The following is a 25,466-nucleotide window of genomic DNA, read 5'->3' on the forward strand; positions in this document are numbered from 1 at the left end:
GAACATTAACCATACTCCTTCTACTAAATAGTCACACAAGATACAGAGGAAGAGAGAATATTCTTTTATAAACTTCCCAAGTTTGCACCCTGTGAGAACCAATCCATCACAGCCCAGTGAACGGCTTTTGTTTTACAATTAGGCAAGGGATATAAGTAGAAAAAGACCAACTTGTTTCCTTTCTGCATAGGACCTAGAAACTGGCCAGTTTTTATCCCGCTTGTGGTTTAGTTTTAGGATTTTCCCACAGGTCTATTCAGACTAGCTTGGCCAAAGAAAACGCCTTTCATACACCGTGTTCAGAGCAGAGCTGTATGAAGCATGTGCTTATTTAAAATGTGATGGCTACATTTTAAAAAAACAAACATAGGCAGCTTTCATGTGTCACCAGCTCATACTCTGGAGTGTTTGTACACCAGGAAAGTGAAACCACCTTATTTTCAAATATTCTAATGAATGTGATGAATGGAGTTGATATTTTGGAGAGAGGGGTTTCTGGCCTAAGAGAAGAATACAGATTTTCTGCAAACCATCTCTTACACTTAACAACAACAAAAGTAAAACCTCTCTGTCTTCATGAAGAAGGGAAGTAAGAATTTAAATCTATCCTTCTCATATATTTTATGATGAATATGCTCACCATTTAGTAGAATTGTCTAGAAAATTTTCAGATGCCCATGGTTACAGCTTTGGGTTAAATTTCCTGCCTTTGGAAAGAGTAAGGTACTTAAAGGATGGAGAGGTTTTGCCTGTACCTAAGCTTATTGTTCTTGATCCCAGTCGGTGTACTGAACAGTGTGTGCTGAACAGGAATCACAATGGAGTTTAGCTGCAGTGAGAAAAGCTGGGTTTGTGCCCTGATGCCATCAATAAGAACCTATCCCTCTCCCAAGCCTCATGCTGTGAGGTTTTCGTCTATCCATAAAAGTTTCTTTTGCTCAAACAGATTAGAAATCAGCTTTCCTTGGGCAGACTGCTGTTTGGCCAATAAAGGCAGAATCGCTGTGTGTGGGTGGAATTGAGAGAAACCCGCAAGAGCCCTGGCACCCATCTTCGTTAGCGCTCCACTTCCTCTTTGTAGGTGGATGTGAAAAGGAGTCTGAGAGTCACTGTTGAGGATGGCAGGGCAACAAAACGGAGCTGCTTCCGGTGATCCACTGGGGTGCAAGGGTGCTCCTTGGTTGATTTAAGTGCTCCTCAAACTATTGGGGAAAACAGAAGCCATGGAGAGAGGGCTTGCTTCACAGATAAGAAACCATCAGGAGAAATCTGGAGGAAGGGGAATGACTCACTTTCTAAATCAATCCAGTAAAGGATTACAATCAATAATAATCTAAGGTTCTTCCAAAGGCTCTGTGTAACGCCCTCTTCCTTCTACCCCTTAGCACTCTTCTCTCCCCTCCACTGCATCTTCAACATGACTTCAGATAACAGGGACCTTCTTGGGTCCACAGAACACAGCAGGCAAGCTTCCCTCGAGGCCTTTGCCTAGCAGGGCCTGCTGCTTGGAGCACCCTGTCCCCAAGCCTCTTGGCCAACTCTATCCACTACGTCATGCTAACTCTTAGCCACTCATGCATCCTCTGAGTCCTCTGCCCTGTTCTACTTTGTCTTTCCTCCCATCTTTCTTATCACCTAACACCCCTCTCAGTTTTTTCATTTTTAGCTGTTGTTGTTGTTGTTTTTTTTTTCTTGTCCACTACCATCACCCCTATCACCATCATCGCTTCCCATCATCTGCCTGTGGCAGGTGGGGATATTGGTGTCTTATTCTCTGGTGTATTATTAGCACTTACAACAGTGCCTGGCTCCTAATAGGAACTCCACAAATACTTTCTGGATGAACAATGAGGGAAGCTGGGCATGTATCATCATCATTTTAAATATTAATTTTATTATCATTATTTTATGAGGCTTAGAGATGAGGAAACTGAGGCCCAGGCACATCAAAGGATTTACCTAGTGGTACACAGATGACACAATGTTAGATCTAGGTCTCAAACTAAACCTGAGTTGGTGCCTCCTGTCTGTATTGACTTCAAGGAATGATTTTAATAATTAGTTGTGGGTAGCTACCAAAACAGGAAACATGGAATAATGCAGTTGTTTTAAATATCCAAACCATCAAAGATAGCTGAGTGCCTTTCCGTCTTCCTATGTCCCCTTACCCCATTTCTCCACTTGATTGGTGTTAGAGTTTATTGTTTTTAACAGATAAATCCATCAAGATAAAAATGTTCACTTTTTTTATTTTAACCAACATGTCAATGTTAGAACACTCTACATGAGTGTACTGTCACCTACTTATTTTATCATAACAATAGTGTGTTTATATCCAGCATACGTTGCACTTGGATTCACAACACAATAGCAAGTGCTGGGCACTGGCATCTAAACCTAACAACAGTTGTTTAGGTTCTAAGCAGAACATGGACTGCATGCTACCTAGATTCTTTGATGTTTGAGGATAATCACTTGCAGGGTCGAAAAGCTCTAGTTTAAGAATAAACAAATAATAGGCAGAAAGAACAGAGCTCAGGAGCTGGATGGCAATAAATAAATGAGAGCATTAAGAGGGCATTATGCCAGCAGATCAGAACTAAGAGCATGAGCCATGAATACAGATGGGTTTCTTGCTTTGTCACAATTTCTTACATTGTCATTATTGTAAATAATGTCAGCAGGAACTTGTGTTTGCTTACAGAGGCATTCCTGAATATTAGGGGCCATATTGATTGCTTCTGTAGATGTCATATAACCCCTCTGGCACAATCCAATGAAAGTCGTTGGGAGCCATGGATCATTTCTGTGGAGCTGGTATAGCCTCGTGTGCCCTGAGGTACATCTGCACAGAGATGCACCGTCTGGCTCACTGCACTGATCTTTCTAGGCACAGACTGCCCTGATGCCACATTGCTGGTTTCTTCTTTATAAGACAACCCCTATTGAAAAGAGCCCTGGTTCTTACTTCTTCAAATATCCTAAAGATGTATGGGTTTCTGAAAAAAGTATGTGATCCAATTTTAAACAAAAAAAAGTGCATTTTCATCTGTTTCATGGAGACTAAGGTAGTGTGGACACTCAGGGGAAGCTCTCCATGGTCAGCACAATGCAAGTATAGTCATGCTTTGCTGCCCCTGTGATGGAAAGGAGCCTTCCTTCTGCCCTCAGAGCTCTGGAGGATGTATTGTTGCAACTTGAGTCTCCGTGAGAACATTACAATCAAGAATTATGATGGAAGTGGACAAAATGATAAAAGTGGACAGTATGATAAATCTAGAAAAGTAGATTGTTTTATTTCACTTTTTTCTGAATTTTTTGTTGCTATTTTGGCGCAAAGAAAAAAGCTAATTTAATCTTATTTGTTTAGGCAAGTTTTTTAAAGGAGTGTGAGGAGGAGGAGGAGTCAAGCCCTTGGTAAAATAAAAGTGTGAGTTAAATGGTTTTATTTCCAATCCTCTGTGAGCCCTCTCCTGCCATCTCAGTGGCCTACTCCCTAATCCCAGAGTTCCGGGCACTCTGGATCTTCGCCTCCTCTGCTGAATTCCTGGTCTGAAGCTGCGTCTCTGGAAGGTGCTAATGACACACTAGAGGGAAATGTTGATTGCAAGAAAACAAAACCACTCAAACTAGATTAAACAAAGATTGACTGTAAGCATGTAAGAGGAAACCGCAGAGGCATCCAAAGACAGGAAACAAGGCATGACGTGAACTGACTGGAAATGAACCTGGAAGTGGCTTTGGAAAGTCAGCATCTGAAGCCATGGCCAATATTTGCTTTCTTCTCTACTTCTCTTCAGCCTCTGTCTGTCAATCATCTCTCTCATTCTCTCACCCTCTCTCTCCCTCCCTCCCTTCTTTCCTCTTCCTGTCTCAGTAAAGATGGCTTACTTTACTTTTATAAAACCAGTGTGGTCTGGCTGTATATGACCTTTCAATTAAGTAGCTGCTGTCATCTAACTAAAGTCTCTGCACTGATTAATTTCTAAACACAAGGACTCTGATTAGTCACCAGTCATTCAGTGAACTCACCCCTCCTTGAGCAGCGATGGGATCTGCTCCAATCGACCATGACCTGAATGAAGTGTGGGTGGGGAAAGAAATGAGGAAAGGGCTTTGTCAACCTAGAGGACCTAGGGCTGCCTTTTCCAGTTGTGTGCAAGGCAAGAAAAGATGAATGCATGTATCAGGTATCTATTAACACAATAATGCTGTAGAGCAAATCAAACTCAATGGCTTAAAGCCAAAAACATTTGTTGCACTCACAAGACTGTGGGTTGGGTAGATGTTTTTTCTGATCTTGGCTAGGCTTCTCATATGCCAAGGAGTTCAGTCGGCTATCAGCTGATCCAGAACAGCCTCAACTCAAGACAACAGAAGCCACTAGGAGCTGAGGTTCTGTGTGTCTCATCCTCCAGCTGGCTAGCTCAGCTGTGTCTGTCATGGGAATGGCTGAAGTAGAACAGCGGAAACAGAAACCCTCAAGGGTCTTTTCAAGTTTCTGCATGGGTCACATTTACTAACATCCTATTGGCCAAACCAACCAATGTAACCAAATTCAGAATCAATGGGCAAAAAGATACATTCTACCCATTCAGTGAGAGAAACGGAAATCACTTGGCAAAGGAACTTGAATACAGGGAGGGAAGAGAAACTTGATCTGTTAATACAGTCAGTCTGCTATATCATGGAAGCAAACTCACCAACATGTACAGCAGACTAGCATACACATATATGCTTCTCCAGCAAGATTTGTACAATGTCTTTCTGATAGGAATTCCCAATACAAAATAATGAACTACCAATGTTAGAAAGTTGAAGGCTCAAATAACAGCAAGTAAATGGCAATTTTTGTATCTAGATAAAGCTAGATATATAGATAGCAAGAACACAGAACTAAGAATACAAAGAGAATGGAATTTCCTCTCCCTTCCCTCCAGAAGACTCTCCAACATGTGCACAACATACATAGGCTTGTGACATCCTGATTTCTAATTCACTAGATTTGAAAAAGCAAAATTTCAACTTAATAATGCTTTCTGAATAGCTCAAAGCCGAAACTGTGTAAATAGCAGATGGACTACAAGCCAAGATGGGCCTAAAGAGTTAGAGACTGTGTCGTTGGACCCTAGTTTGGGGATTAGTAGAGATATTTTCTCCTTTTCATGAAATCGTGGAGTAATAGAATTTGTTAGGCATCTATAGGGTTTGGGGGCAATCTTTCAATCCAGCATTTCTCAACATTTAATTGGTCACAAATTCTGTTCACTATTTTGTAACTTCTGTTCTATTCTTTGAAATTTTTAAACTGACTCATTTTTTTAAAACTCTTTAAAAAATTATAACATGGCCATAAATTGAAAATCAGTATGTTATGAGTTAAATAGAAGATACTATAAAATAAACAGAATGAAAGCACTAGGTTGGTATGAATTTCTTGCCAGAGGTTTGAACCTTCAGCCCACCTAGACTTCACCAAGAAGGAAGTTTAACAATGGTGAGAAAAATGTTAAAAGAAATATCATTCTCTTACTGATAGTTTCTCTCTGATGGGGACAGGACAACAGAAGAGTCTTGAGAAGGTCATCACCCTATTACTATCTGATTCAGTGTTATTTAACACCCTGTCCCTGTGTCTCAAACTACTCGTGGACTTCCTGAGCTATGTATCTACCATGCTATAGGGAGTGTCATCCAGAGATGGAGGATCTGAGGCCTCCTGCTAGTTTCCAATGGTTGCCTGTGTGCCACATCATGACCAGTTGGCATCTTACCTAGCAGTTGGATTAGGAGAAGGGAAAAGACGTAAACCACCAAAGAAACAAATGCAGGGAGCTGGTTGATGGTGCTTCCAACTCTATGGACTTGAAAATTACCTTGTTTTTGATGACCTCTGCTCTTCCAGACCTCCATGACTAGGGCACGTTGGCAATCATAAACTAAAGAAATAGGAAGTGTCCCCCATGTGTCCACAGAGATGGCTTCTGCCAGAATCTACCACAATCCAAGGCCCTCAGATGAGGAAACTTCTGGAAGGATGTGGCCACACAGAGTGAAGCATCTCTGTTATCCCATCAAGGAGAGTATTGTATCAGGAAAAGGCCAAGGAACAGCGTTATCTAAATCAAATTCACTCTTGGAATAAGCCAGCAGAGCTGTGCTAATGGCATGCTAAATCCTCCACAGTGAAATATGGATTTTTCAAAAGGAGATGGAGGAATCCTCTTTGTCCCATTATCTTTTCAAGATGGATTTTTAGTTGAAAATACTTTCTTTAAAAAATAAAATAGGATAAATGTAGTCAGATATTCAACTAAGCTCTTTATTCCATTGCCTGTAATTTGAAATAAGCTGTTGGTGCATATCATCAGATAGGAGAGAAGGAATAATCTTCAAGAAATATCCTTTCATCTTATTTTTAAGGATAATGTTGATTATATCAAACACTAGCCAGTGTTTCGTTTTTAGTTTCTCTTACTTTAGGGGCAACAATGTAAAATAAGCACATGAAATAAGTAAGCATTTCCTTTCCCTGCACATTATCAGCTAAAATGAAAATGGCAAGTGTCTCCTTGTGGGAGGTATGAGTACCTATACCTGACACCTGTTACATGAACCTGAATTCTTTCTCTGCACTCTGGACTTTAAAGTGTTCCGTATACCTGATACTTCATCTGCATAGCTCAGGCCACAGTTGTTTGTGTCAACAGGAATAAGCCAAAAGCCAGTGCCTCTAAACTGTCTCTACATTTCTGTTTTATTTGTAATAGAATCTCCAGTGCCAATTGCTGCTGGCACTTAGCAAGAACTAGGTATTTTTTGGACAAATGCAATGATTCTGGCATTATCTCTGATTAGCTGTGTGGTCTTGGGTAAGGCGTGCACTCCTCGGCATGTGTTTCCTCAGCTGTAAAAACAAGGACAATGTATTCCTTATGGAGCTGCTAGGAAGTGTAAGTACAATGGCTGACATGAAGTGCGGAGCATAGAAATTAGCACCTACTATGCTTTCCACAGATGTTTATTCCAAATCTTCACCAATCTGAGGATCTCAGATCAAGAAAAACTAGAATTAGCATTTTCTGGAGTCATACCCTTTTTAAAAATTATATTAACATTTTTAAATTTTTTTCTAATTAGTTATACATGACAGCAGAATGCATTTCATTTCATAGTACACAAATGGAGCACAATTTTTCATTTCTCTGGTTGTACACAATGTAGAGTCACACCATATGTGCAATCATATATGTACCTGGGGTTATGAAGTCCATCTCATTCTACCATCTTTTCTTCCCCCATGACCGCTCCCCTACCCCCTCTCCTTTGCCCAATCCAAAGGTTCTCCATTCTTCCCATTCCCCCCGCCCCTTCCCCACCATTATAGATATTCAGCCTTTGGTTTTCTGGAGTAGCACCCTTTTTTAAACTTTTCTTTTAAAACAGGCAGTGGGTAGGGTCCTGGGGCCCAGGATGGATGTTGATAAAATCCACAGTACTATCAGAGTGGTACCTTGTCAGAAATGTCAACATCAGAGATAAGCAGGATGTCTGATACTGTTCCTTTTTGGTTCCTGGGCAACTGAGAGGGGCCATTGGTCTGGTGTCCACTAGTACGTGTGGACATAGGGATCCTGACAGGGAACAGAAGTGACTTTTCACCTCAGACCCCTCACCCATGCTGGGGATTGAACTCAGAGCACTCTACTACTAAGATATATTCTGAGTCCTTTTTATTTTTTATTTTTTTATTTTGAGGCCAGGTCTCACTAAGTTGATAAAGGTCTTGCTAAATTGCTGAGACTGACCTAGAACTTGTGATTCTTCTGCCTCAGCCTCCCAAGATGCTGTGATTGCAGGGGTGGACCACTGCCCCCAGCACATCACGCATAATTCTTTTAAGAACTAGTACTGCAAGCCAGATGTACAGTCTATGCCCTTCCTGCTACATCTGTTCAATAAATATTTATTGAGCCTCTACCATATATCAGGTAGTGTTCTAAAGGCTGTGCTCAAGTGTTTAGTGAACAAAAGAGACAAAAGCCTTGCCCTCCTGGAGCTTATAGTCTAGTAAGGATGCTGTTGATCCTCATGTTAGTTTTCATTTGGGGGAGTATTTGTTCTTGTTGTGGTAGTGCTGGGAATCAAACCCAGAGCCTCACACTTGCTAGGCAAATATTCTTCCTTTACGTTTTTTTTTTTTCTTTTTTTTTTAATTAGAGCTTTATGGTTAAACATTGCAGTTGGGTTCATTCCAACAAACTCATACATGCATAGAATTCAATTTTAGTTCATAAGCCCCCCCAAATCTTCCCTCCACCTTTTCTTTCCTGTCTTCCCTCCCCTTTCCCATTCTCCTTCCTCTACTCTACTAGACTTCCTTTTTTCGTATCTATTAATTTGTATTTGATTGGTTCTTTCTACATAGCATAAAGGTAAGGTTCCCTGTCATATATTTATATATACACATAACATGATTATCTAATAATTCATTCCACATTGTTCCCCTTACCCATCCCTCCACTCTACGTCTTGATCTCCTTATACACTACTGATCTTCCCTTTATCTTTATGTTATCCTACCTATCCTTCCTTCCCCCTTTCCTTTATTTTACTCTAGCTTCTGCATATGAGAGGAAACACTTGACCTTCTGAATTTGGATTATTTCACTTAGCATGATGTTCTTCACTTCTATCCATGTACATCCATGAGCCATAATTTCTTTTACTTTTTTTTTTTTGGCTGAGTAGAACTCCATTGTATATATACCACACAATTTCCAACCCATTCATCTATTGACGAGCATCTGGATTAATTCCATAATTTAGCTATTGTGAATTGTGCTGCTATAAACATTGAGGTGGTTGTATTGCTGTAGAATTGCTAGGCAAGTGTTCTACTACTGAGTTATACTCCCAGTCCCTTTAGTTATTATAAAAGCTTTTTTATGGGGGAAAAAATGTTGCAAGCTGGGTGTGGTGACAAGCAACTATAATCCCAAGTACTTGGGAGGCTGAGGCAGGAGGATCTAAGTTCAAAACCAGCCTAGGCAATTTAGTGAGACCTTGCTTCAAAATAAAGAAAGGGATATAACTCAGTGGTAAAGAGCTTCCCTAGTATGTGCAATCCCCTTCAAAATAAAAGGAATGTAATTCAGTGGTAGAGAGCTTCCCTAGCATGGGCAATTCCCAGTACTAAGAGGAAAAAAATCCAACCACTGCAAGGCTATGCTCCAAAACCTCCATAGCATGTACCGATGGGAGGACTTTCTTCTTATTTTCCACCCTGACTGGATTGTGACTACACAGGCTATCAGTGTGTTCTGAAACCCAATTATCCATTTCTACTTATTAATACATAGCTAGCAGAAATTGTGCTGCCAGATTTCTGCCCTGCAGTATGTCAGTGTGACCCACATAAATCAGCCACAGAGAATCTAAATCTCCAAATGCTAGATCCTTTCTAATTTGGCTACAACTGCATAGATGCTTCCTCCTCTGTGCCTTCACTCACCCTGAGGCTCCTGTGGCTTAATATATCTAGGATCAGTTTCAAGAATAAGTTTTCTTCACTTTAGGGGTAGCTGGTAGGTGCTTGGCCAAAGTTTCCCAACTGCATTTACCCTCTTAATTCTATAAAAGATCACAACTGTGTTGCCAGTTTCTGAGTCCAAGACCCCAACCAGACCAAAAAAAAAAAAAAAAAAAAAAGCTAGTTGAACATCGTCAGTGTCAACTTTTTAATTTATTTTAAGCTTTGGGAAAGAAGGGAACAGTGGTCTCTGGCTCCTGAAACTCCAACACTGGTACAACCAAGTTATCAGGTCAGATTCTGTGTCCCTGGTTGCTCCTTCAAGTCTTTCTATGCTATTCCAAGACTTCAAATGCAGCCTTTCAGAAATAAGGTACCCAAAATATAAGCATCTTTTATTGGCCTGTGGACAGGGGTGGAAGTGGAGATGACTGTATTAGGCAGGACTCTTAATAGAAAGTGATAGAAACCCAATTCAAATTGACCTGAGAAAGGAGAAATTGTATGGCTCATGTAACTGTAGAGGGCTAGTTTCAGGCATGACTGGGTCAAGAATCAGTTTCTTTTCTTTGTGAGGAAATAACTCTTGGTGGCCTTACATTACATTATAAAAAGATATTTTTCAATACTTTCTAATTTCAACAAGAGTCCCAAAGCTGATGCTCATTGGCTGTGATTGGTCAGGTCAGGTTATATGTCCATCCTGGTACCAATCACGAAAATCAGGGATAAAGCAGGATGGTTAATCTTCTTTTAGATATGGAATTGGAGTTCATTTTACCCAAACTTAATGAACTGAGAGTGGGTATTGGGAGAATCTGCAAAGGGAAACCAGGGTACATTTACTAGAGGAATGGGCAATTTATACTAGGCAAGTGGAATTTGCAGACATCCACTACAAGGAGACTCTGCACTGACAGCAATAAAGAAGACAACGATAACATGCCACATGATAGGAAGGCAGTGGTGACAATACATTTGCTTTTGCAAGAGAACTGGGAGAAACACCACCCAAGTGTCAGGTTCTGAAAGCAGAGAAGGAGACACAGTGGTAGCCACCAACCTACAAGTCCCTAACTGTTCACCCATGGGCTGTCTTAAATATGTGTCTGGGGTATTTCCCTGGTAGCATGAGCCCCAGGTACTGGTTGGTGCCAGATGACAATCCAGATAACTATCCTCCATCCTGAAATATACTGCTCATCAGGGCTTAAGACACCTAGTTCATCTTCATGAGTGGTAGACATCTGTAAATTTGAATCATATCTTGAGTAGATAAATACCCAGAATAAGGCTATCATTAGAATCCATTATAGAGCAATGTTTTACACTAGGTCCTGCATATATATAATGTCACTGCCTTTTTGCTGCTATTACCAAATGAAGGCTATCTCTTAATGATTCACTTTTAATATCATGATCATTGTCACAAGGATCATCTAATTCATTTACACTGCACTTGTTGCTGCAGAATATAAATGATGTTTCTTAGGCTAGTCTCAACTCCCAGTCCACTCATGTGACCCAGGCCAGTGGAACTGCAGCAGTCAAGCAGGAGGGTCCCCTCAGAACCTATATTAGCTCATGCCACACAATAATGTGGTGTTTCATTCCTTGTCTGTGCCCCCTACTAAATTGTGGGTTCCTTAACAATGAGAATTCTCTTTGATTCCTGATATGCCCTGTACCCAGCATATCAAAACCATGTAATAAGTGCCATACCTAATGATTATAAAACTAATAAAAATAAGACATAGTCCCTAAATCCAAGAAGCCTGTAGCCCATTAATTACAAAAATAATTATAGTAATGATGACATTAACTGATGTTCATCAAGTGCTGTGTATTAGGTACTGAGCCATGTGGTTTGCATGCACTATCCCACATAATAATCTTGATATGGTATTGCTACCAGCTTTCATAGTTGAAGAAGGTGACATTTGCAGAGTAAGCCAAAGTCAGGTCACTTGAAAATGGTGGAGTCAATGCATTTTAAGATGCATGTATGTTTCTAGCCACTAAACTAGTGTTGTCTCTATCAAGGCAAGATGTATGAAAGGTGGGGGAAGCTGGATCAATCAATAACCAAGAGATTGGCAGGTAATTCCCAGGGCCAACCACATTGACATCAAGTCAAATCTTATATAAAGATATTAGGCTGGTCCAAGTTTTAACTAATGAGAATCTTTGAGGAATCAGACAGAGGAATACAAGAAACCTATAGATGGGTCTGTGGCACTGTCCAAAGGCCAGTGGAAATGCAAGCACCTACTTTTCTCTCTGGTTTCCCCTCTCAGCTTGGAGAAAAGAAGTGTCTGCATGGCCTTCTCTAAATATGGGATCGAAAAGAATAAGATGGCCAAGACAAAATGGTGCACACTTATAATCCCAGCTACTCAGGAGGCTAAGGCAGGAGGATCACAAGTTCAAAGCCAGCCTGTGCAACTTAAGGAGACCCTGTCTCAAAATAAAAAATTCAAAAGACTAAGAATGCAGCTCAGTGTTAGAGTGCTTGTATAGCATGCACAAGGCCCTAGGATCAATCCAAGTACAAAACACACACACGGGCTAAGGTTGTAGCTCAGTGGTAGAGTGCTCGCCTTGCATGTGGAGGGCACTAGGTTTGATCCTTAGCACCACATAAAAATAAAATAAAGGTATTGTGTCCATCTACAAGTAAAATATATATATATATATATATATATATATTTAAAACACACATAGATGCATAGGTGCTTCACAAGATGGGTAAGCTCTGCCTCTTACAAGTTTTTTCACATTTCTCAGAATGAAGATAGAAATGGAGACCAAGATGCATTTGTACATATTATATAAGCTTTGTGACTTTCCCCAGGCAATTATTTCTGCTCTTCTCTGTTGCCTTCCCAGAGGGATCTGAGCAGGAACCAGAGGAAAGGGCAGAACAAGGAAGCAACCATCCCATCAGACTGTCAGGCCAGGAGGAAGCATGAGGAATAGGTGGGGAATAGCAATTTTAATTCCAGGATCTGTGGTCAAGTGGGTAACAAAGATCCCAAAGTTTGGTTGAATATGAGAAGCCAAAGCACATTCTTCTTGTCAAGCTGGATAGGACTTCTGAAGGGACCTGTGTAAGGAGCTAATAACCTCCCAGAACTAGGACTATGCATCATGAGTAGGTTTGTGCAGGTGTGGGAAATGTGTGTTACTGCTCAACAACCAAATTGTGTCATTGTGTTATTCTTTCTACAAGCATTGATCATGTATGGGTGCATATGGGTATGCTGTGTGTGCACTGAGCCAGATGATGGGAAACCTGGAAGAACTATTTTCCCACTGGAATCTTGGGGGGCATGTAGATGAGTAAATTATTAATGGCAGTACAGAGTTAGAGCCCCCCAAGAGACAAACAGAGGATGCTCTGAGGTTGCAAGGAAGCTACCTACCACCATCATGGCTGGAAGAGGGTAGAAGGTGAGCTGCAATGGGCTTCAACACACTGGATGAGCACTAAGGAATGAATGGAACCCACCCAGCATGACTGTAGGGATCAAGGAGCCTTTTGAAGTAGATGAAACAGCATGGCTTAAAATCAGGAAACAAGATAGAGCATGGCATTTCTATCTGCAAGAAAGTCCAGTTGGTGCCCAGGAGGGAGAGGTAGGAAGTGGCAGGAGATGGCACTGGGCCAGCCACACACAGAGTTTGGGCTTCATCCTGAAACCAGTGTGGTCTCTGACACTGGGTTTTCCTTCCAAGGGAGGAAATGATGAGGACCACTTACAGGGCTGTCTTGGGTGGCCGGTGCCTCAACTGCCAATAACAAAAAGATTCCTGCTTCTCAAAAGCATCCAGTTCCAACATCCAATCATCTTGCAGGAAGAACCTGAGGAAGCACTTTGTCCATCTTGTCCTGACCATAAAGACAGAGTGTAGGTGGCTTGATGTCATTAAACCCTCCTACCCTGAGAGCATGCGTTTTGGTAATCAGAGCCTATCAGAAATTCTCATGGCATTTTTACCAGCCTAATTCAAGTTCAGTGGGTTCAACCTTTGCAGCAACTGAGAATCACCTGGAAAGTATGAAAAACAATGCCAATGCCCAGGGCACCCCTGGGGATTCTAATCCAATGGGATGGCACAGCTCAGTGTTGGTGTTTTTTTCAGGCTCCCCAGGTGATCCCTGGAAGCCAGGATTGAGAATCACTGTCAAAACACAGCCTAGCAACGGGAACTCTAAAAAATGGAATGGACTGCCTTTGCCAGGTCCTCCAGCCAAATAGATTCTGGGTGGGCTTTGCAAACCTTCTAGGCACATCACCAAAAGCACCCTGTGGCCACTACTCTTGGTGCTTCTTCCTATTTCCCTCCACCCCAACTCCCTTTCACGGTAGATGCAGAAGGACCATGTCCTAAGGCCAACATCAGGGAGCTGGCTCCTGTGGGCATCTCTCACTCCACGAGCCACGTTGTCAGTGGCTTCATCAAGGATTTTTTCCCCCCTGCATTTACCTGGAAGCTCCAAGCAGTTCTCATTAGCACATTACTCACGCTCACCCAGTCCCACACATCACCTTCCTCCTCACCCCACCTCCAGATCTTTTTTTATTTTCCTTTGTCCTATTTGCCCATTTATTTAACTGCAGTCAGGTTTTATTCTCCATGTCCTGAAAAGCACATTTTCAGAATGGAAATGCTACTGGAGAAAAGCAGGTGGCTGTGGGTTCTGTGGTTCCAACACACTCACACACCTACCCATTGCCCTCTGGTGAAACCCCACCCATCAATAGCACCGAGTGACAAGCCCTCTAAATACTTCCCAAGGCACTGCCCTGTGTTGTTCCTCCTGCACTGAGACAGTAAATCGTTAGCTCTGAGCCCTTGGGTTGTTTCTTGCAGCAATTAACAGCTGCCCCAGTGTTAATTCCCAATCAATAGCCCCTCAATACTGCTGCTCTTAAGCTGACAGCTGATGGCCTCCACAGCACATTTTGAAAGTAACTTGCTGGGGAGGTGGGACTCTCTGCGCTCCCCAGGCATCCTCCAACACCAAGTATCCCTCACTGAATGTCAGGGGTCAAGGGACAGAGTGAGCAAGCAGGAACCTCCTTCCAATAGGATGACAGCCCAGGGAAGCAGGGAGAACTGACTCCCCTCTGGAGAAGCAGCTCTTTATGATATTCATGCAGCTTTCATTTTTTCTATTTTGGCTTTTTTAGAACCTTTTTTTTTTTCCTGTTCGAGATGGCTGTATTTTTCTTCCATCTAAAGCTCTCATTCAAAGCAGTTTTGTTTTGTTTTTAAATCAAGTAGCCAGAGTCTCTCATTTCTTGTCTGTGTTGCTTCCCCAGCTCCCTGTGGACAGAATGAGACCCGAGAGGATGGTAAAATCATCCAGCTGCCCCCATGCAAGACAGGAGCATGGATTGTGCCGGCCATCATGGCCTGCTACCTCTTGGTGGCAAACATCCTGCTGGTCAACCTCCTCATTGCTGTCTTTAAGTGAGTGGACCCTTCTGCAGCACATGGGGGGTGGTCATGGGGTGGAGGGAATTGATGCTCTAGAAAGCAGCAGGTTTTCTTATTTGATTCTCTCTGGTCTGTTTCAGCAATACATTTTTTGAGGTAAAGTCGATATCCAACCAAGTGTGGAAGTTTCAGAGATATCAGCTCATCATGACCTTCCATGAAAGGCCAGTGCTGCCCCCACCTCTGATCATCTTCAGCCACATGACCATGATATTCCAGCACCTCTGCTGTCGATGGAGGAAGCACGAGAGCGACCCAGATGAAAGGGACTATGGCCTGAGTAAGACTCAAGCGATAGCCTGACAGCCAGACCACCACAGTCAGAAACCCCATCCATTTCTTACAGGCAGCCATTCAGGGTCCTGGCTTGACTGGCTCCTCCCCCTCTGAAGACTAGGGGAGGGGGCACAAGGGAAGATCTGCTTGCAGCAGAAACGGTACTAGAAAGAAGACAGTAGAAGCTGATATTAAGTGTTCCTAGTCTCACATCTTTCTTAGTAAGATAAAATTGGTCTCCAGCAGGGTTGTTTTAGCACCTTCATAGGTCCTAAGCGTCTTACTTCCCAGGGGTCCCACCTCCAGATATATCAACCATATTAATATGCATCAAACGCTGCATAATATATCATTTTTACACACTGTGACATAGGTTGAGTTTCAGTGACTCAGTTTGATCCTCCATTGTCATTTCTGGATCTATAATTTTTTCAGGTCTTAAGCATTTTCCTGAGCCTTAGGAGTTGAGCCCACATGACCTCATGAAGAAACAAGCCTTACTTTCTATTATGCAAAGAACAAAACGGGAAACTCCACCATCCATCTTCTAGCCCAGGGTTTCTAAAGGAAGTTCTGTTGACACTGGGGTAGAACAATTCCTCTTTGTGTAAGACTGTGCCACACATCACAGAAAATTAGCATATCCACCCACCCACATTAAGTACCAGTAACTCCTGCAGATTCCTAAATGCCCTTTGGGTACCAACTCCACTCAGTTAAGAACATTGGGAATCCAGCCGCATACAGATCAGCTACAGTGGTTTCTCCAAGTACATGGAATCAAGCACTCACATTAAATCTATGAACAAGACCTCTGGAATCGTGGTCTACTTCTCTCCGTGTGATACCTGTATATAGATTACGTTTAAAACCAAAGCTACTTAAGCAGGTCCTTCTCCAAGTCTGAAGCTTTTAACTATGTCCCTGACAGCAATTCCCTACTTCTTTCTAGACACTAAAACTGGGGAGTTGGAAAGAGCTGGGACATCCAAAATCACTGGTTCCATCTGAAACACAAATTTAGACAAATAGAAAGTTGGGGTTGGGGTGAAGAATAATCTGCAAGTTGAACCCTGAACTTTTCTATTCAGGACTTTGGCCAGTATGGAGGATGATGGGTTGCAAAATCAGGAGCAGAGGAATGTTATAATGAATTATACCCTGCAATGGACACTCAGTTGATGGTGAACTGGAGGTCCCAACATCATTTACAGTAAAGCATGGGTCATTTTTAGTAAAAGGAGAACGTCACTTATCCAGAGTACTCAGGAAGGAGTGTGAAATTAAACATAGAAAGTGGAGCAGTCCATAGACCTGTTTCTGCTCCAGGACCCACCCCTCACAGACCAGAAGACCAGAGCCAGCCAGACACTGGAGCAGGTAGGAGGCAGCTCCATAAGGCTCTAGCTCATAGTTTTCTCACTGCTGTTACCCATAGTGGCAATGAAACCCTCATCAGGTCTCTGGGCACATGGAAGGGAGATTTCTCAGAGAATGAAGATTTTGGAGCTGTGGCTGGGTCAGAAAGGATGACTAGGAGACAGGAGAGCATTGTGTTATATATATATATATATATATCAATCAAGGGAAAGTGAACTTTTCACTGTCAATCTGTAGCCTTAATTAAAAGATCCCGGGGCACTGCCAGGTTCTTGCAGAGCCTCAGATAAAAGCACTCTGAAGTGTAAAATGTAAGCTATATTGCAAAATTTGACATGTTGATGGATTTTTTTTTAAATAATATTTTATTTTTTTAAGAAAGAACATTACATTTAGCCAAAGAAGTCAAAGGAAGTGCTATTAAGGTGCCAACAGAGTAAGAATTTGGAACACTCCTTCTGGGCTCAAATATAGCAATAGTAAGAAGGAGTCTGTACTTTGCAGGCCGCGATGCCTGGCCTCTTTTCATGGGTCTCTCTCCCACCCAAGGCTCTATGTAATTTCATGACTGAACCTCAAATGTCCACTTCTGAGAAAGCCCTCCCTCGCTGAAAGGGAAGTGAGAAAGTGAGAGACAGGTGAGCAAGAAATGAAAGACAGAGACCAGACAGAGACCCACACAAAGGTTTATTTGTCAAAGCTGACAAATATAAGGCCATCTCTCTATAGAGAGGAGAGAGGCCCCAGATGTTCAGGTGCTCAGCTTTTGTGGGGTAGGGGTCTGGAGTTGTCGTTGTGGCTCTGTGGGAGAGACTGGGGGATGCTTGTGTCAGAGCTAGGCAGGTGGGGAATAGCATGGGATTGGCTTAGGTCCATGGCACCATGGGGCTTTTCAGATCAAAGGGGTCGCATCCTTCTGGGATTGACTTAGGGTTATGGTACCATGGGGTAGGTTACTAATGGGGGTGGGAGGAGTTCAGGTAAGAGGAAGTACAGGAAAGCTAAACTTATAAGACGGCAGTTAACATTTAAGATGGCTGCTCAAATGTTAAATCAAGACCCTATACTCACCTCAAGAAGTCTGCCATATTTAAGAAAAGCAGTCTGATTTCTGGTATTTTCTTTACTCTCATCTGCTTTTAAATTCATATTTTCCATGCCCCCAGCAACTTCAAACAAAAGCCTCAAAGCAAGGAAGACAGAAAATTCCTAAAGAGCTAAGATTCAGAATTCCAAACACTTAAGATGATGATCCCTGTGGCACCTCTAGGGCACAGGATTAGAAGAAGGACTTGCTCATTTATGGTTCTTCCAAACTAGCTCTCTCAGCCCAACCCTAATTCATGAACCCATTTAAAGGCTCACATTTCTACTGGGCTCTTTTCATGCTCTATTAGTGATGAATAAGTTTACCTGCTATAAGGAGAAAACCAGAGTAACAATAGCACGAATAAATATGGCTTTGTTTTTCTCACATAACAAAAAGTAAGGAGATGGATAATCCAGACTCAAGGATGGTTCCCTGAAGTCAAGGGCCCAGAGGCCTTCAGTTGTTAGGCTAAGCTCTTCCTTTTGTGCTCTCTTGTTTCATAGCCACAGAATAGCTGCCTCTGATCGAATCTAGCGTTCAGAAGGCAGTGATGCAAGTCACCTAATTGGATTTGGATTTCATTTGAGACTAGACGCTAGGCCCCTTTTTCCCGCCTTAATTCACATTAGGAACTTCATTAGGCCCACAGATTCCTGCCATCAATGTTGTTTCCCTGCCTCATGGCTCTCATTTTTTTTTTTTCCACAGAACTCTTCATAACTGATGACGAGCTCAAAAAAGTACACGATTTTGAAGAGCAGTGCATAGAGGAATATTTCAGAGAAAAGGATGATCGATTCAACTCATCCAATGATGAGAGGATACGGGTGACTTCAGAAAGGTGTGTTCCCTGGGCACATGCCTCCTGCAGATGCTTTATGGCGTGGTCCTCTTTACCCATTGAATTCATTCTTACGATCCCCAATCAGAGACCCCTTGTGTTTATTTTTTATTTTCCAAGAAAGCATAGAGCTTCTGAGAGGACAGAACATTGCATGAGGTGCTATGGATCAAATCCAGTCTTGGAGATCTAGGCTTCTTCAGCAGGCAGTAGCAGCGGCCCTCCTGGACAGCAGAGATTGGCAAGTCCAGGGCTGGCGCTGCTGTCTCAGACCAGTAACTAGAAAATTCTGACCCAGACACAAACCAAGAGAGACTCATTCTGAATTTACACTTTTCTGACAGTTTCACTGAGCACTGAGCATCTTCTCTGGCAGAGTAGAATGGTACTAGGGCCTAGCTTATATGTGTACTCAGTACTTTCCAGATAAACAACAGCAAGAGACTTGTGTATTAGTGAGAATCATTATTGGGTTTTTCCCCAGAATTGTTTTGTTTTGGTTTTTGCTCTTTATAGAACAAGATAAAAACTAAAATAAAATAAAAGCAGGTTTTTCAACCCTGTGGTTATATACTTTTAGATCTCATTGACCAAGTAGTTTTGAGAGCCAGTAGGGAAAAAAATCTCCAAATAAAAAGAAGAGAATCCTTTAAATCTACTACAATAGATTTATGCAAATGCTCATATATTTTCTTGTTGTTCTTGTTTTATTGTAGACTTACAAAAACTCAATCCTAGTGCACTTGGGAACTATTGTTCTAAAGAACACTCAGAGTATAACAAAGAATGAGTGTAGATTTACATTTTAGCCATTTGCAATATGAAAATGGCAAAAGCTACTTATAAATAGTGTAGAAAAATATATATTGATGACTTTATCTAATATGAATCAGGATTCTAAGATTCAAGACAGTCACTTTTAGCTTTCATAAAATGACATTTTTGGAAAAACATGACATTTTTTGCCTGCTTATCCACTTCATACATTCTCTACTGAATGTAGAAATTAAATGAATAACCCTGGCCCTTTATTTCTTTGGAGAATGCAGTCTAAATGAATATGTGTGTGTGTGCGTGTGTGTGGTGTGTGTGTGTGTGTGTAAGTGTGTGTGTGTGTGTGTGTATGCATTTGAGTGATTGTATCCATAGGTACCAAGTCAGTAGTAAAAAAATTTAAAGCCATGCAGATTTTATACACATCTGTCACTAAAAAGAGAGCATTTTGTGATGATATCATGTGAAGCAATGGAAAGCAGAGGAAATAGCTACAAATCTGAAGGTCTTTCCCATTCTGAGGCCTTGGAAAAAATTATTTATTAATGGACAGATAGCTATGTGGGTCCCAGAAAATTATTCCATGTAAGCACATAACCATTGCTCGGGCATCTTTCCAAAGCTTATATCTACAGGCCTTTGAAATGCCTTTGAATTTGGGAAAGCCCTAGACCTTGAAGGAAAAAAAAGGTCGGGAGGAAGGAGTGTTAAGATGCCAGAAAAGCCAGATGCTATGGTGCACACCTGTAATCCTGGAGACTCCGGAGGCTGAGGCAGGAAGGGGATTGCAAATTCAAGACCAGCCTGGGAAATTTAGCAAGACTCTGTCTCAAAATAAAAAGCAAAGAGGACTGGGAATGTAGCTGAGTGATATAGTGCCCCTAGGTGTAATCCTAAGTAAAAAAAAAAAAAAAAAAAAGAAGAAGAAGGTGAAGGAGAAGAAGAAGGCAGGAAGTCTTTGTCTCTTCGGGGAACTAGAGTGAGGAGCTGCAGACAGTAGCACATGTGAACGCACTGTGACCATGTCACCAACTCCTTCTATAGAGAAACAGTAGGGAACTATAGCACTGGGTGGGAGCCTGTGTCTGCAAACCCTTCCCCAAGACCCAGTTCTGTCTGGGTGGTTACAGAGCCCCATCCTCAGAGAGGGTGAGAAAGGTGAGCAATTTGCAGAAACCCAGAACAGAGTGTAGAGCCTACCCTCCCTGCATTCTGGAGTAATAGGCCTGGAGAATCAACATGCCCTCATGACCAAGCCCAGGTACCCTGCGCCAATCCTCATTCTGTTTTGTGGCTTCTTCTGCACTTGTCTGGAGATTTTATTTTGATTGTTTCCTGTTGCTGTCCTTTTTTGTTTTGTTTTATTTTGTTTTGTTTGCCTTTGGAAGCATATTAAAAAGAAATATCTTTCAACACCAAAACTGCACTCAGCACAACAGAAACATTGGGGTGCCCGAGGGAAGAGAGTGTGACCAAAGGATGAGTCGATCCATATTGCCCATCTCACACATCTCCAGGACATGCCCTCTCTGAGTCGGAGCAGCAGCAGATGTCACATGTCCTGATTGCATTCTGTTGGTAGAGAAGAGACAGATACACATATGTGTATTATGTAGATACACATTGGGACAGATACATGTGGTTGAATCATTCTAAGTTACCTGTGCACATTCTACATAGTACAGAGAACATTACATAATTCAACCTTTATGTTAGGCAACCCCAATACAGAGATTTGAAATTAGAAACACTGAAAGCTTGCTCCCTTTCCTGGGCACCTGCCACATCGTGTGTTCCTGGACCCTGTTGTGATTATGCCATAATGAGCCACTCAAGATTTGGAGATTTCAGAGAGGGAAAGATAAATAAGAGTTCCTTGCATGGAACCTCTTGTTTTCCATAGGGCTTTTTCTTTTTTTTTTTATACTTGGTCACTGTATGTCACCTTGGGGATCCCTGTTGATCCATAAGTTCTCATCACCTCCATTTTAAATTCTGAGTTATTTGATCAAAATCAGCAACTAGTGGCTATAATCATGACCCAAAACCCCTGGTTGGCTCCTCAGGCCTATTTATATGGGATACATACCTGTTTAACTTAACTTTTCAAGAAGAATTTTTAAAAGAGTAAGGGAAATACTCTGGTTACATATTAAACATGTAAATTGGACTCTAGGATATTTCATTTTTAAAAAAATCACTACCCCTTTTATTTTTTAAAAAACCCTATTAGGTCCATGACTTAAATGTCTCAGACAATTGGATGTTTACATAGTCAAGAACACCCAGAGTTCTGCAGGAAAATGCATGAGACAATTCATTATTATTATTATTTTAGGCAAGACTAACTTTCCAGCCAGGCATGGTGGCACATGCCAGCTACTTAGAGGCTAAGGCAGGAGGAGCCCAAGTATGAGGCCAGCCTTAGCAACTTACTGAGACCCTATCTCAAAATAAAAGATAGTGGTATAGTGCCTGTAAATTCAATCCCCAGTACCAAAAGAAAAGGCTTACATTTCAACCCACCTGAGAGCCCAGAGGAGACTGAAGTTGGTGAAGAATGATTCTTCAGCCCTGTTGTGTAGGCCTTCCTCCCCTGGTTCCATTCCCTGGGACCGTGTTGTTTTCACTCTTAGGGCTCCTGCCAGCTTCTCCTGACTTTCCCTGAAGAACCTCTTCTTCCTGACTTCCTTATGTCCTCCTTGGGCTCCTCAGTCTGTGTCCAGCTTCCTGCCTACAACAGGTCTTCTGCTGCCAGCTGTTGGCACCTCAGCTCCATCTCTCACCTGCTAGTTTTCTCTGACATTGGATCCTGGGGCCAAAGGGAGGTGGGTCATGGGAGAGAGGCCCCACGGTACAGGCAGTGAGGAGAGATTGCACAGCTCTTGGACCAGTGATCATTCGTGTGCAATTATGCCAAAAGAGCATCTTTATCTTTTTCAAATATCAACCGTATATAAATGGCCCTGAAAATAATAGAAAAGGGATAAAACTGCTCTACCCTTTCTTGTTCTTCTAGCTCCAGCAAGTTAATAGAACCCAGCACCTAGGATATGTTAAACAAAAAAGCTAAAACAACAAAACCTACTACACCAGGCCTGGCGGTGCATATCCATAGTCCCAGCTACTCTGGGGGCTGAAGCAGGAGGCTCACTTGAGTCCAGGAGTTCAAGACCAGCCTGGGAAAAAACAGTATGGTCCCATATTGAAACAAATTTTTTAAAAAAGACAATGGAGGGGCTGGGGATATAGCTCAATTGATAGAGTGCTTGCCTCACTTGCATAAGGCCCTCCCTGGGTTCAATCCCCAGCATCACCAAAACACACACACACACACACACACACACGAGCCAGGCACAATGGTGCATGTCTGTGATCCCAAAGGCTTGGGAGGCTGAGACAGGAGGATTGCAAGTTCAAAGCCAGCCTCAGCAACTTCGAGGCACTAAGCAGCTCAGTGAGATGCTGTCTCTAATTAAAATACAAAATGGAGCTAGGGATGTGGCTCAGTGGGTGAATGTCTCTAAGTTCAATCCTCAGTACCAAAAACAAACAAACAAACAGATTGGATGATCCTCCAGCACAAAAAGATTTTAATTCTATTTCTCAGCAAACACATCAATGCCACTCTTTTCTCCTCAGCCCCTCTAACTACCTGTCATCCCTCAGATTCCCTCTGGGAAAAGAGTCTTGGTGGCCTCTAGGTGAGCTGAGCTTTGATGCCCTCTATCCTTGCTCTCTAAACCCCCAGGAGAGGAACCTGACCCAAGGGACTGTCATTCTCTCCTTTTCATACAGGGTAGAGAACATGTCCATGCGGCTGGAGGAGGTCAATGAGAGAGAGCACTCCATGAAGGCTTCACTCCAGACCGTGGACATCCGGCTGGCACAGCTTGAGGACCTCATTGGGCGCATGGCCACAGCCCTGGAGCGCCTGACAGGTCTGGAGCGAGCTGAGTCGAACAAGATACGCTCGAGGACCTCCTCAGACTGCACAGACGCAGCCTACATCGTCCGCCAGAGCAGCTTCAACAGCCAGGAGGGAAACACCTTCAAGCTCCAAGAGAGTATAGATCCTGCAGGTGAGGAGACCATGTCCCCAACCTCTCCAACCTTAATGCCCCGTATGCGAAGCCATTCTTTCTATTCAGTCAATATGAAAGACAAAGGTGGTATAGAAAAGTTGGAAAGTATTTTTAAAGAAAGGTCCCTGAGCCTACACCGAGCTACTAGTTCCCACTCAGTAGCAAAAGAATCCAAAGCTCCTGCAGCCCCTGCAAACACCTTGGCCATTGTTCCTGATTCTAGAAGACCATCGTCATGCATAGACATCTATGTCTCTGCCATGGATGAGCTTCACTGTGACATAGACCCTCTGGACAATTCCATGAACATCCTTGGGTTGGGAGAGACAAGCTTTTCGGTTCCAGCACCTTCCACAGCCCCTTCAAGCAGTGCCTATGTAACCCTTGCACCCACAGACAGACCTCCAAGCCGGAGCATCGATTTCGAAGACATCACCTCCATGGACACTAGATCTTTTTCTTCAGACTATACCCACATTCCAGAATGCCAAAACCCCTGGGACTCGGACCCCCCTATGTATCACACCATTGAGCGTTCCAAGAGTAGCCGCTACCTAGCCGCCACACCCTTTCTTCTAGAAGAGGCCCCCATAGTGAAATCTCATAGCTTTATGTTTTCTCCTTCGAGGAGTTATTACGCCAACTTTGGGGTGCCTGTGAAAACAGCAGAATATACAAGTATTACGGACTGTATTGACACGAGGTGTGTCAATACCCCTCAGGCGATTGCAGACAGAGCCACGTTCCCCGGAGGTCTTGGCGATAAAGTAGAGGACTTATCTTGCTGTCATCCTGAGCGAGAAGCAGAACTGAGCCACCCTAGCTCTGACAGTGAGGAGAATGAGGCCAGAGGCCGGAGAGCAGCCATCGCGATGTCCTCCCAGGAGGGTGACAACTCAGACAGAAACCTATCCAACAACATCACGGTTCCCAAGATAGAGCGTGCCAACAGCTACTCAGCAGAGGAGCCAAGCGTGCCATATGCACACACCAGGAAGAGCTTCTCTATCAGTGACAAGCTCGACAGGCAGCGGAACACGGCAAGCCTGCGAAATCCCTTCCAGAGGAGTAAATCCTCCAAGCCGGATGGCCGAGGGGACAGCCTGTCCATGAGGAGACTGTCCAGAACGTCGGCTTTCCACAGCTTTGAAAGCAAGCACAACTAACTCTTCTTACCATGCCTTGCAGGAGGCTCGAGAATCCAGCCCTAAATTCTCCCCAAACTCCACCTTTTTCCCCCTTCCTTGAATCACACCCGCTTTATTCTTAGCTGAGCAAAACAAGCAATGTGTTGGGAGATGTTAAATCAAAGGTGACTTCTGGGCCACAGATCAAGAAAACATTTGATCTGACCCAGTGCCAAACACAGGGTAGTTGGAGCATGTTCACACTTGCTGGGTAGGGAGGGGATGGGGGGAGAAGAAGGGTTAGAGATGAATGTGTATCACCAGTCACTGCAGAAAGCCATGAGCTCTGGGGAACCAAGGGGCTTCAAGCACTCTCAACGCCAGGAGGCATCTTGTGATTTCTACCCATTATCAAGAGCTTTAGGATGCAGGGCTAAATTGCAAAATAAAATAAAATACCCAGCATACAAAATGAGATATTCTAAACTTCAATTCTGTTTTCTTTTCACATTGGCTCCATCACTGGTGACTGATGAAGAGCATCCTTTTTATTCAGTATAAGCCGGCAGCAAGCAGTTCTACCTAACGTCCCACATCCTTCTCATGCCAACACTTCTGTAATTGGTCATTATAAAGAAAAAAACAAGGTAACAGTCATAGTTCACCTGTCTCTTATATATTCACTTCTGGTGCCACAACTGTTTTATCTTTTTTGAAGAAAATAAGGGAACAGAAATGCCTTTTGGTCTTGCAATGGAAATGATAGAAGAGTTGATGTTAGAAGCAACAGTCACATGATGTATATCATATATGGTGGGCATTCCAGTATAGTCAAGCAAGCTCAGGATGAATG

The 25,466-nt window shown here is 42.7% G+C and overlaps 1 protein-coding gene across 13 annotated transcripts in view; it reads left to right on the plus strand.

Annotated features, from left to right (window-relative positions):
* Positions 1–25,174, plus strand: part of Trpm3 (transient receptor potential cation channel subfamily M member 3) — an 827,780-nt gene extending 802,606 nt beyond the window's left edge. For 12 of the 13 annotated variants that reach the window (XM_027940080.3, XM_027940084.3, XM_027940085.3 and 9 more), the window contains 4 exons: positions 14,863–15,013; positions 15,121–15,320; positions 18,495–18,627; positions 23,200–24,652. In XM_027940080.3, the coding sequence (XP_027795881.2) occupies positions 14,863–15,013; positions 15,121–15,320; positions 18,495–18,627; positions 23,200–24,652 (1,937 nt within the window). Of the gene's footprint in view, positions 1–14,862; positions 15,014–15,120; positions 15,321–18,494; positions 18,628–23,199; positions 24,653–25,151 lie in introns of those variants that run through there. The other variant, XM_027940095.3, reaches the window with a different exon arrangement.
* The last annotated feature ends 292 nt before the right edge of the window (positions 25,175–25,466 follow it).

This window comes from Marmota flaviventris, chromosome 13 (genome assembly GCF_047511675.1).
Source record: "Marmota flaviventris isolate mMarFla1 chromosome 13, mMarFla1.hap1, whole genome shotgun sequence".
In the NCBI taxonomy this organism is placed as follows: Eukaryota; Metazoa; Chordata; class Mammalia; order Rodentia; family Sciuridae; genus Marmota; species Marmota flaviventris.